Source organism: Sinocyclocheilus rhinocerous, unplaced genomic scaffold (assembly GCF_001515625.1).
Source record: "Sinocyclocheilus rhinocerous isolate Xijiao unplaced genomic scaffold, SAMN03320098_v1.1 scaffold1474, whole genome shotgun sequence".
Taxonomy (NCBI): Eukaryota; Metazoa; Chordata; class Actinopteri; order Cypriniformes; family Cyprinidae; genus Sinocyclocheilus; species Sinocyclocheilus rhinocerous.
In genome coordinates this window covers 403,639-416,920 of record NW_015655412.1, presented here as the reverse complement: position 1 = coordinate 416,920, position 13,282 = coordinate 403,639, and the positions used below count along the sequence as shown (strand labels likewise).

Sequence of the window (13,282 nt, the reverse complement as noted above, 5' to 3'; positions counted from 1 at the left end):
GCTAATGATATTAATTAGGGGGCGTTTACAAGGCGGAGATCTGACACCATCAGCTGCGCACAATTTCAAGATCATTTGCGATTTATAAATGTCACATCTGGAAGAGAGGCGTACGCACGTGTTTTTGTGCACACGTTCGTTTTCTATGAATCGCACTTACGCACTTTTGAGAAATGATCTTAGAACAAATTTAGGACGGTTTATACGCAACATTTTATAAATGAGGCCCATGATCTTGTTAGTAGAGACTCTGAAATGGACTTGAAATGGATTGGTCATATAAGGGAGACATCCAAAATGTGAACTGTTGGTGTGCCTACAACACTGGGTTGGAAAATGTGATCTAAAAGAATTACAAAGATAAAGTCCAAAATAAACAATTTCTTAAGAATGAAACTCTGCAGTACATCTAGAGGGCCAGAGTTGCCCTGCCCTGGTTGAAACAAGCACAAACGCTTCTCACAATAATAAAAAGGAACCTAAGATTCACTACAGGTGCATCCACACATGAATTTAATGATTATTCTTAATAAGAGGCAACATGTTTGGGTTAAGTAATTTGCATAAAAATATGCCTAGACCACCTTCTTATCAGACAGGGGTGTGCAGTCCTGGAGGGCCCACAGACTTGTGGTTGGAATTGCATCTACAATACCAAATACTGACTTTAAAGGGGGCTGCACACCTGCTGAGAAGCAGTGATTTTGTTTTCTATCATTTTACACACATAGGTGGTTCCACTCTGCATGTGTCCATGGTGCCCAGCTATGGCTCAGGACACTGTTCAAAATCCTGCCACACCACAGAGTGCCATTTACATACAGTAGTTTTCCATTAAATAACATTTGTCCCAAATTATTGTTAATGCACATAATGACTTCACCCTATGCTGGAACATCACGCATTGTGCAGTTTTCAGGAAAACACATCTTTCTGTGGTTTGAATAATGTCCATATGCATCATACAGAAAGCTAGAATAATATAGATTACGCTTTCTCTGTCCGTTTGCCCAGTTTTTTTCAAACACCTAACTTCAAACTCATCGACACCGCTTTGTTCATTCTTGAAGTGAACTTTTGTCTGTTTGGTGATTGGATTAACTGTTTTGGACTATTACCTTGAACCGAATGTAATGTGTGCGGTTTGTGATACCTGTGCGTTGTCCTAGCCATGGTGTAGCTCTGTGCTGCGCTTTTCATCTGGTGTGTGACCACCTTAAGGGGGTGAATATTTCACTTGGTGTCAAAAACACTAAGTGAAATCCTCTGTGCTTCAATGTTGTAGAACAATAAAACATGAAAACCACTAAGGGGCAAATAATTTTTATTGGCACTGTACTTTTCAGAATCAGCATGGGTATGGAAACCAGTTACTATAACACTCTGTGAATAGAAAAGCAAGAACTCACTAGATTTTGCCTTTCTTGGCTGCTATCTTCTTACCACAGCGGAAGGTGAGGTTCTTTCCCTCCACAACAAACTTGTGTTTTGTCCGTGGGGGAGTTGGGGTTGGCGGGGCAGTGGGAAATGGGAATTCTGTTTGAACAGAGAAAATGAAGTATACTTGGTTATTAAAACGGTACGGCTCCCTGAAACGACTCTCTCTTTCTGGAAAACCAATTACATAATCTTAACCCAGGCTCATTGGAAATACGAGCTCATGGAGACGTTTCTGCAATACAGATATCACGCATATAAGCACTACACACACATACACTCATTGCAAAGTTTTGATTTGCTAGGGTGGTCATTTCTGAGTGTTTACCTTGTGGATTATCACTGTGTTTGATCTTGGACTGTTTCCTCGTGTTTGATTCTCTGCTGCCTGCCCCGATCTATTGTCTGTTCTTTGGACTGTGATTGTAAGCTGCCTGTCCCAAACTTTTGCTGTCTCTTTACCCTGTAACATTCTGATCATATTGTCAATAAAGCTGCAGATGGATCCTCACTCCACTGACTCTTCGTTACAGAAGACTTCGCCACACAGTGATCCAGCAGCCATCATGCAATTATCGTCAGAATTGTCTGTCCAAGCCAACCAGCTCGCAATTCACCAGCTCACTCGTCTAACTTCCCTGACTGAGGAGCTTGTTAAGACTTTACAAGGCCTTCATTTGATGCCATCAAGAGACACTGTGAGCTCAGATCACCACCCCTGTAAGCACTGCACCCAGTCCACCCTCCGCTGTGAATCCTCGACTAGCATTTTTCGAAAATTTCAACGGAGATCCAGCTAAATGAAAGGGATTCCTGTTACAATGCTCCCTCTTCGTCAATCAGCAACCCGCACTGTATCCCGCAGACTCAAGCAGAATCTCCTTTGTGTGTTCATTATTGACCGGTAGAGCCTTAGACTGGGCCACCGCGGTATGGAGGACGGATGGTTCAATGTTTCCCTCCTTTTAGACATTTCTTCAATGCTTCAGGGAGGTTTTTAAACACCCAGCTGGGGGAAAGAGTGCTGGTGATCAACTTCTCACTTTGCTTCAGGGAGGAGGAACTGCAGCAGAGTATGCACTAATCTTCCGCACTCTCGCCGCTCAAACTGAATGGGTGGAGGACACTTTGAAACTATTATTCTGACGAGGATTGAACCTGGAACTCCAAGCTAAACTAGCCTGTCACGACGAGGGTAAAACTCTCAACAAATTCATCAAGTTGACCATTCAAATAGACAACTTGATCTGCTCACGATGTCCCATCCGCACAACACAACTCACCACACAATCTTCCGCCTCTAAAACTGAACCCATGCAACTCGGCTACACCCACCTCACTCCTGAAGAATGCAACCGATGAGTGCAACTTCACCTGTGCATGTACTGTGGTCAATCTGGCCATCTCAAATCGACATGTCCTGTCCAACCTGTTGCATCTAACTCCAGATCGGTGAGTTCCTGCTTCCAAAGGGAAGTCGTGGCCTAATGGTTAGAGAGTCGGACTCGTAACCCAAAGGTTGCGGGTTCGAGTCTCGTACCGGTAGGGATTGTAGGTGGGGGGAGTGAATGTACAGCGCTCTCTCCCACCTTCAATACCACAACTGAGGTGCCCTTGAGCAAGGCACCGAACCCCCAACTGCTCCCCGGGCGCCGCAGCAAAAAAATGGCTGCCCACTGCTCCGGGTGTGTGTTCACGGTGTGTGTGTGTTCACTGCTGTGTGTGTGCACTTTGGATGGGATAAATGCAGAGCACTAATTCCGAGTATGGGTCACCATACTTGGCCACATGTCACGTCACTTTCGTCACTTTTCACTTTTTCAAAGCAATTACTCTGCCTCATGTATCAGAATACCAGTAGAGATATCCATCGCTGGTAAAGTTATATCCACTTTTGCCTTGCTAGACTCAGGAACAGCCGGTAATTTCATATCTATTGAGTTCGCTCAACGACATCACCTCGCTCTAACACCATGTAATTCTCACTTGGCAGTGAAGGCACTAGATGGCCGACCTCTCGGAGAAGGGAGGATTGCATACATCACAGACGAAGTAAAGGTGCAAGTAGGAGTACTCCATAACAAGTCCATTAAATTCTAAGTCATCAATTCCCCAAATAACCCCATCATCCTCGGCTTACCATGGCTACGCAGACACAGTTCTCAAATCTCACGGAAAGAAGGACACATTATTCAATGGTATCCATCCTGTCATAAACAGTCTGACTCAGATCTCTCCCCTGTCAGTACACACAATCACCTTCAAAGAAAACAACCTCGATATCCCAGGGCTACTCACTGAAGCGTTCAGCAAACACAAAGCATCCCAGTTACCGCCTCATCGTTCCAGCGACTGGACGATCGATCTGATACCAGGTACCACTCCTCCTAAAGGCAGAATCTTCCCGTTATCACAGCCTGAATTCTGATGCCATGAAGAGTTATATCGAAGAGGAGCTACAGTGCCGTGAAAAGGTTTTTGCCCCCTTCCTGTTTTTTTAATTTTTTGCATATTTGTCACACTTAAAAGATTCAGATCATCAAACCAATTTTAATATTACGCAAAGATAATGCAAGTAAATACTTTAACTCAGCTTTCTAAAATAATGTGGTTAATCACAGTTCTTTCATGATTTAAGAGGAGGGGCAAATAATTTTTCACGTAGGGAGGTAGGTTTGGACAGCTTTTTTCCCTTAATAAATGAAATCATAATTTCAAAACTGCAGTTTGTATTTACTCAGGTTATCTTTGTGTAATATTAAAATTTGTTTGATGATCTGAATCTTTTAAGTGTGACAAATATGCAAACAATTAAAAAAACAGGAAGGGGGCAAAAACTTTTTCACACCACTGTAGCTTAAGGTTTCATCAGACCATCAACTTCACCTGCTTCGGCTGGGTTCTTCTTCGTAAAGAAGAAGGATGGAGTTCTCAGGACCCTGTATAGACTATCACAGCCTCAATGACATCACCATCAAATTCCAATACCCATTACCACTAGTACCTGCCACTTTAGAACAACTCCACCAGGCCAAATACTTCACCAAGCTCGATTTGCGTTCCGCATACAACCCGATCCGAATCAAAGAGGATGATGAGTGGAAAACTATTCTCTAAATCTACTGGGCACTATGAATATTCTGGTATGCCGTTTGGCCTTGTGAACAGTCCTTCAGTGTTTCAGTCTTTCATAAATTATATTTTCCGGGATATGCTTGACCGATGGGTGATTGTGTATATTGATGACATCCTGATCTATTCAAACTCTCTTGAGGAACACATCCAAGATGTCAGATCTGTTCTTAAATGCCTGATTCAGTACCAACTTTAAGCCGTAGCTGAAAAAATGCGAATTTCACCAAACAACCATGTCGTTCCTAGGATACATCATCAGCCAGGAGGGAGTGGCTATGGATGATAGCAAAGTCAGGGAAGTAGTGGAATGGCCTCAGCTATGCACAGTAAAGGAGTTGAAAAGCTTCCTCAGCTTCGCTGATTTCTATCGGCGATTCATTAAAGGTCCCATATTTGACACCTTTCTGGAGTTTTATTTTAGGTTTTGATGTCCTTAAGAATATATATTTGCGGTATAAGTACCAAAAACCATCTCAATATATTTTTACAGCTCCTTTCTCAGGAGCTCTGCTGAGAACATGTCGATTTTGGCCTGTCTAGTTAATATTCATGAGCCTCTCTTCTGATTGGCCAGTTGTTTTCTGAGTGACGCACGGCCAGGCCAACCACAGGTAACTAGGATCAGCCGACGTCACAGCGCTAGCTGGAGGCAGCGAAACAAAGGGGAAACTGGAGGCGGCCCATTCAAACCAGCGCAGATTCGGCTACATAAGGAGCTTAAAATATCATCTTGTTGTGATGTTGGGTGCCAGAATCGACGTAATACAGCCTCAAATTAGAAATTTGATCGCATATCTGCTGCCACTGCCAGACAAAAAAAAAACGACGACAGCTGTGGTTAAACGCGATAAAACGAGCAGACTGGACAGAAACGATAGTCAAAAATGCTCGCGTTTGCAGCGCACACTTCTTATCAGAAAAGGTTCAATAAAGTATTATCTTTTGTTGTTTTAAAGGTCCCATATTTGACACCTTTCTGGAGTTTTATTTTAGGTTTTGATGTCCTTAAGAATATATATTTGCGGTATAAGTACCAAAAACCATCTCAATATATTTTTACAGCTCCTTTCTCAGGAGCTCTGCTGAGAACATGTCGATTTTGGCCTGTCTAGTTAATATTCATGAGCCTCTCTTCTGATTGGCCTTTTGTTTTGTGAGTGACGCACGGCAAGGCCAACCACAGGTAACTAGGGTCAGCCGACGTCACAGCGCTAGCTGGAGGCAGCAAAACAAAGGGGAAACTGGAGGCGGCCCATTCAAACCAGCGCAGATTCGGCTACATAAGGAGCTTAAAATATCATCTTGTTGTGATGTTGGGTGCCAGTTCACTTTATGAACGAAACTATGATGTGGGCAATCGCAAACTGTTGGCCATGAAAGCAGCGCTGGAGGAATGGCGCCACTGGCTGGAGGGAGCACAACACCCTTTCACCGTCCTAACAGATCACACAAATTTAGAATACTTACGCTCAGCTAAATGACTGAATCTCCGACAGGTAAGATGGGCTCTATTCTTCACTTGGTTGAATTTCACAGTCACATACAGACCCGGCTTCAAGAATGCCAAGGCCGATGCCAAGGCATTGTCACGATTGACTGAGGCAACAAATGTACTCCACCACAAGTATGTCCACATGAACTCACCTTTGTCCCCAAACCACTTAGAAACAAACTCATCCACCAAGAACATGCTACTCCCAGCTCCGGACACCCAGGCATTACAGCTACTCTTCATCTCCTTAAGAATCGGTTCTGGTGGCTGTGACATTTGTCAACAACTGCACAGAATGTAACACATTCAAGACTTCCCGAAAACTACCAGCCGGTCTCCTTCAACCATTACCTATCCCTCAATGCCCCTGGTCTCATACCGCTGTCGACTTCATTACTGACCCTCCCAACTCTCAGGGCAATACCACCATACTTACAGTCATAGACCGATTCTCTAAATCCTGTCTTCTCATTCCTCTACCCAAACTCCCTACTGCCTTCGAAACAGCTGAAGTTCTATGCAACTATGTATTTCGGTTCTATGGTCTACCCGAGGACATTGGATCCGATAGGGGATCCCAATTCACTTCCCAAATCTGGTCTGCATTCTTCAAACACCTCAACATAAATGTAAGTCTCACATCCAGATACCACCCACAGTCCAACGGTCAGACTGAACGCATGAACCAGGGCCCTCATTTATCAAGATAGAATGCATAGAAAGGTTCTATATTTTGTCCTACGAATGAAATTTAGAATGCACGTACAAAAAAATCCGTATTTATCAAACGTGTGCACGCGGTTCTTACGCACATCAGTAAGTAATTGTGATGAGAGTACAGTTTGTTACAGTAATCATTGTTGATAAATCCCACATGTTCTTAAGCACCATGCTCGTTCACGTTCATGGACATTTGCATTCAGAAACACCTCCAATGGAACATATCTGTAGTGACAACACCTCCCTTTATTATCACATGAATGTATAAGTCCTTACCAAGGTCATGGCAAAGAACGATGTACCAACTGAGAAGCCATTCTGTGCTCTCATTAAACAGATCAGCACACTCTTTGTGTGTTCTCTGCACAGCACATGGTTTGCGTTTGCCAAATCTTCCAGCAAAGCGAGATCAGCCCTGACCATATAGCTACATTTCAAATCGACTTCCCAACTGTCCTTTATAGGTTTTCACACTAATTGTGCAAATGTTTAGCTTGAAATATGAAATTATTAATTGAGCATTTGCAATTAAAGGACACAGGACGCTTTCTTTTTGTGATATCGCCATTCTACCACTAGATTCTCTGTGTAAGCATGCTCAGAGTTGTGCTTATATTTACACACATTCCTATGTATAAGTACAAGTTGGTAGATTCCACACTTTGCATGAAACTGTTCTTACGCACTCATTACGCACACATCTGTGTGTACGCACTGTTGATATATGAGGGCCCAGGAACTCACGTTTCCTCAGTGCTTACTGCCAACAGAACCAATCGGACTGGAGCAAATGCTTAATGTGGGACGAGTATGCACCTGCCACTGGTTTAACTCCCTTCAAGTGCGTTTTAGGCTACCAACCTCCCCTGTTCCCATGGTCTGGTGAACCGTCAGACCTTCCCTCAGTCACTGAATGGCTGCGGTACAGCAAGGAGACTTGGAATTGAGCACACACCCACTAACAGTATGGGGTACGATCCCATACTCACGGAGGAGTTTCATAGGATGCATCTGGAAAAGCTGGCCTCTCGACCACATGGAAGACCCCCGTGTCGTTTGCCTCCTCACGTCAGGAGCCACTCGCCTTCCTCGCACCACCAGAGGGAGCTTTCACCTAAATACTGACTTCTTAGATCCGGACTGCATTTCCCATAAGCCCTCATACCTGGGACTGATTGCACACACACCTGCATCTCATCACGTACACATGCATATAAGCACTGCACACACATACACTCATTGCGAAGTCTTGATTTGCTACGGTGGTAATTTCTGAGTGTTTACCGTGTGGATTATCTTTCTGTGTTTGATCTTGGACTGTTTCCTCATGTTTGATTCTCTGCTGCCTGCCCCGACCTATTGCCTGTTCTTTGGACTGTGATTGGAAGCTGCCTGCCCCAACCTTTTGCTGTCTCTTTACCCTGTATCATTCTGATCATATTGACATAAAGCTGCAGTTGGATCCTCACCCCGCTGACTCTTCATTAAAATAATGAAGAAATTCTGTTTTTTTTATTAATTAATTAACTGACCTGAGTTTCCCTAATCCTTAGATTAATCCTGAACCAGTAGCGAATCTTCTGATTTGTCACCTGCTTCACCAGAGTTGCTGGACTCTTCTGAAGTAGTGCAGTGACTTTTCCACCCAATAGACCAGTGATCCTCAAATCTGGCTCGCGAGATCCACTTTCCTGCAGAGTTTAGCTCTAACCCTAATCAAACACACCTGAGTTTGCTAATCAATGTCTTCCGGATCATTAGAAAATCACAGGTATAGTTGTTTGATTAGTGTTGGAGCTAAACCCGAAAGTGGATCTCGCGAGCCAGATTTGAGGATCACTGCAATAGACTAAGGGTAGCCAACTCTGCTCCTGGGGGGCTACCATCCTGCAGGGTTTAGCTCCAACCCTAATCAAACACACCTGAACCATCTAGGTCTTCAGGATTACTTAAAAATGGTAGGCTAGTGTGTTAGAGCATGGTTGGAACTTAAAGTGTCATGAAACCCCCTGTTTCAGCACTGGTCTTGCACACCTTAGATCTGAAAAAGACTCCAGAAATGGGCGTGTAAAACTTTGAAAAAGTGGGAGTGTAAAGGGTGGGAAGAGGGGAGAATACCAATAAAACACAGACCTACAACACCCTCATTATACAGACGAATGAATATTAAAATATTTTTCAAACAAAAAGAATAAAGGCACTTTTTGTTTACTCTTTTTTTGATTTTCGGTCTATATCATTGTTTGCTGTGTTTCACAATAATCTGTCGTGTCATCGCATTCACGATAAGATGTACCGCTGTATCAGTACCCTTATTTGCTTGTATTTAATTTGAAGAAGACATGATATGTGCGCATACACAGTGCTGATTCATGTTCGAAGAACGAGAGAATATGAAATATGTTCACATAAACTTGAAACACGCTTGCTCCAGTCCGGATATGAACTATGATCCGCGCAACAAGTGTTCTCATCACGCAGCGAGTGTTCTCATTGCGGCGTTCCACGTAGAAACTGCTCTCTTATGCACGCTCCACGTGTTGTTACATATTAAATATTGTTACGGTAATGTTTACAGAGGTGAGCGGACAGCGCGGAAGCTCTTTCATGAGATTTGAATTCTCCGCTGTAATACAATCTCTTGCATAATACAGTGCAGTGATTGGATCATAAGAGTTATTTCTTATGAAATACTCAGAAAAGCTCGGAAAACTGATGACATAGATGCGTACTCTCCAGCCACGGCAGCCAATCACCACTGCAAATGAACGCATATATGTAACTTTTTGTGACGTTGGTTCAACTTTGCTTTTTGAACAGAAAGACTGAAATTGCTCCAAAAATTGAAAATAATAACCACTTTTTCTTTAATAATAGACATAATGAGTGCTGTTGTTGTTTTCACTGATGTGCAACCTGTTCATATATCTTAACATCTCAAAAAATGTGTTTTAGGGATTCATGAAACTTTAAGTCTGCAGGAAGATCTGCTATAGACCCTATGACTGTGCCGGATGACGCAGCAAAAATGGCTGCCCACTGCTCTGGGTGTGTGTTCACTACCATGTGTGTGCACTTGGATGGGTTAAATGCAGAGCACAAATTTGTAGTAAAGGGCACCATACTTGGCCACACGTCACATTTGAACTTCTTCAGAGTTCAACAATCTTCACCAAACTGGGTCTCTACAACACCTTATGCCTTCACAAGACTGCCTTCAACACCCCTACTGGCCATTATGAATATCAAGTAATGCCAATTAGGCTGGTTATTGTCTCAGCCATAATCCTGCTCTGTCAAACAGGTCCAACCCTTCCTCGGTTTTGCCCATTTTTTCTAATTTGTTCATTAGTAACTGACGCCATTGCAGAACCCCTTACTGATCTAACTACGAAGACTAGGCAGTTTCCATGACTAAGGAGACAGAGAAGGTTGGACTGGGCATTAAAACAGCTAAAGCAGCAATAGTTACACACCCATAATGACCTTCCCGGATCATTAGTTGCCCTTTATAGTGGATGTAGATGCCTCAAACTTAGGGTGTGGAGCTGTTTAGTCTCTTCTTAAAGTTGGCACTTGAAGAATGAAGACACTGGCTGGAGAAGGTGCCTCACTAAGCTCCCCACTGCCAGCCAGCCAGTTGAAGTCATAGTTAACTTCCCTATTTTGAAATGCTTTCAGATGTTTTATTGAAGAATCCATCAGCCTGTCATCTAGTTTTCACCCTCAATCTAATGGTTAAACAGAGAGGGTTAACCAGTAGAAGACCCTTAGATGCTTGGTCTGTAACAACCATATTTCTTGGAGCTCATGTCTGATTTGGGTACAGTTCACTCACAACACCTAGTTTTCTTCCTCTGTAGATATTTCCCCCTTTGAATGCCTGTTTGTGTTCCCCCATTTTCTGGAGCTGGAGTCTGAGGTCTTTGTACCATCTGCAACGCAACTGGTCCAGAGATGCCAACTTGCCTGATGGAGTGCAAGGAAAGCCCTACTGTATATCGATACTCTTAACAGGAATAGGCTAATCAGGACACAGTCCTATGCCACTACTCTGTCCAGGTCAGAGGGTTTGGTTCAACAAGGGATCTCCTACTTCCTGTTGAGTCTCAGAAACTGGCCTCTCATTTCATTGGTCCGTTCAAGATCTTCTGAAAGTTTAACCCTGTTTCTTACTGACTCCTGCTGCCCAGATCAATGCACATTCCTCCCATCTCTCACATCACGTCTCTTATTCCTCTATCTCGAATCCCTACCCCATGTGCTAGACATCATCGGCAGTCAACCAACATACACTGTTCATTGGCTGCTGGACTTCCGACTGCTCTATGGAAAAGTCAAGTATCTCTTTCATTGCTGCTACCCAAACTGTGGTTCAAAGAATGTCAGGAGTCATTCCTAGCTTAGGGGCTGCTGTAAGACTTCTGCCTGAACTGACCTTTCCGGCCACAATAAAGCATTTTGATCTTGGGGTTTTCTATGGGGTATTTAGTTGCCAATCAAATTGTTTTCACTTGTGTTTTTCTCTATTTATGTTTAGCCTAGCCAATACGCTGGTGTTCAGTCTTGATCCTTCCCTGTTTGTCAGCCAGCTTCTGTGAAAATTTAGTACTCTTTGTTCAATATTTAAGCCTTTTGTGTATCATTTGACTGAATACCACAGTAAAGGCATTCAAGATATGTTGAGTTCATACTTCATCCGTCTCTTAGTACTCCTCTTCCCAGTAGTTCAGCGGTTGAGCACCACCCTGTCTGGAAGATTAGGGTTTGATTCCCACCTACAGCACTTGTCACAAAAACTCGTTCCATACCACTTTTCTTTCATTAGCTTGCTTGTCAAAAACGTCACTCATCTCAGCCTAGTAAACCATTTTAGACACACATTTTGCAGAGATTACCGCACCATTATTTACCAAAATTTAAAAATACATTTTTGATACCTGTTTATTTTTGTGGTGTACTCCACTAAAAAAAACCCTCTCCCATAAACAACATGCAATAACAAAATGATCTGTGGTTTGTTGCTGTACATGTATTTCAGGTGGTCTCTTCCTGTTTAAGCAGGCAGAATTGGCCAGAATAAGCTGCAATGAGGGGACCACACTTTATATTGTCTAGTTCTGATAGGACTCATGATTTTTCTATACACTATTTTTTTTTTTGTGATTCCTGGTCTGAAATAACAGGCCTCTTACCATAACAGAAGTCACAGCTGGAAGGACAGTGTTTCTGCATGAGTATCCTCTTGCTGTCACAATAACCCTTCCTTGCCCAAGCAGGACAGATAAATAATCGATCCAAACATCCTGCAGTGGTATGGACAGGAAAAGAGGAAATAAGAAGGTGTCAGGTGTCAATTAAAAATGCAACAGCATTGCACAAGTAATCCAGTTTGTATAGTTATTTTTGATGTTTTTTTTTTGTGCTTATGAGTAAAATACCATAGAGTCGATGTAATCCCCAAACCTCATCTTGAGTGATGAGTTTGCGGCCTGTCAATGTGGCGTTGAGGTGCATTAAAGCCTTGCGATTCTGGGAATGCATCAAACCCAGTACATGACCGATCTCATGAGCTGCCACGTGAACTAGATCTGTCAGCCACACTCCTGAATACAATGACAATCACAGACACAAACACGTACAGGTCAAATCTGCTTCCTCTTTTTTAACCCCTAAAAATAGAGCTGCAGAAATCATGATTCTGAATACCTCTAAACAAAACAACATGCAGTTTACTAGAGGTTCTAATAAAATGTTAAATGCTGCAGTCTTTTAAAAAAAAAGAAAAAATGTAACTAATTTTAAGGATTTTTTTATTGTTTGAATGAGTGATTCAATGACTCACTCATAAAGACTACTTGTTTCAGTACTGGATGAATCAGCATTTTTCAATGAATCTCTTGAATGAATGATTCAATGACAATTACATTTGTAACAGTCACTTGTCGCCACCTACTGGCGTAACAATATAATCAATACAATCTTTATTTGACACGTTGTTACTTTCAAAAGGTAATTTAATCTTTTTTGATCACTACAATAGACATCAGTGTTTATATCTATTTTTAATCTTTATTAAACTTCTGTAATCATTTGAATTTTGTAGAAACTGTTTCATGCCTATACAGAAAACTGCTCTTTTTGGGCAATTGGCAGCACCAACGCAGATTTGAATGTTCTAGTGTGCTTGTACTTGTTAAAGCTTTAATTAAAAAGAAAATTGTGCTTCTTAAAGGGGTCATATGATGGTGCTAAAAAGAACATTATTTTGTTTATTTGATGTAATGAAATGTGTTTATGCGGTTTAAGGTAAAAAAAAACATTATTTTCCACATACAACAGGCTGACATTATTGTTTCTCCTCTATGCCCCGCCTTTCTGAAACGCGTCGATTTTTACAAAGCTCATCGTTCTGAAAAGCGAGGTGTGCTGTGATGCAGCGGCAACAATACTACAGTGAGAATAAAAGTTACGCCTTTCTTTGCTTGAACATTTGGG

The 13,282-nt window shown here is 42.4% G+C and overlaps 1 protein-coding gene across 3 annotated transcripts in view; it reads right to left on the bottom strand.

Moving 5' to 3' along the window:
- Window positions 1-13,282, bottom strand: part of LOC107718256 (matrix metalloproteinase-23-like) — a 30,785-nt gene that overhangs the window by 4,621 nt on the left and 12,882 nt on the right. For all 3 annotated transcript variants that reach the window (XM_016525247.1, XM_016525249.1, XM_016525248.1), the window contains exons 5-7: window positions 12,226-12,390; window positions 11,980-12,090; window positions 1,410-1,536 (exon numbers count right to left, since the gene is read on the bottom strand). In XM_016525247.1, the coding sequence (XP_016380733.1) occupies window positions 1,410-1,536; window positions 11,980-12,090; window positions 12,226-12,390 (403 nt within the window). The remainder of the gene's footprint in view (window positions 1-1,409; window positions 1,537-11,979; window positions 12,091-12,225; window positions 12,391-13,282) is intronic.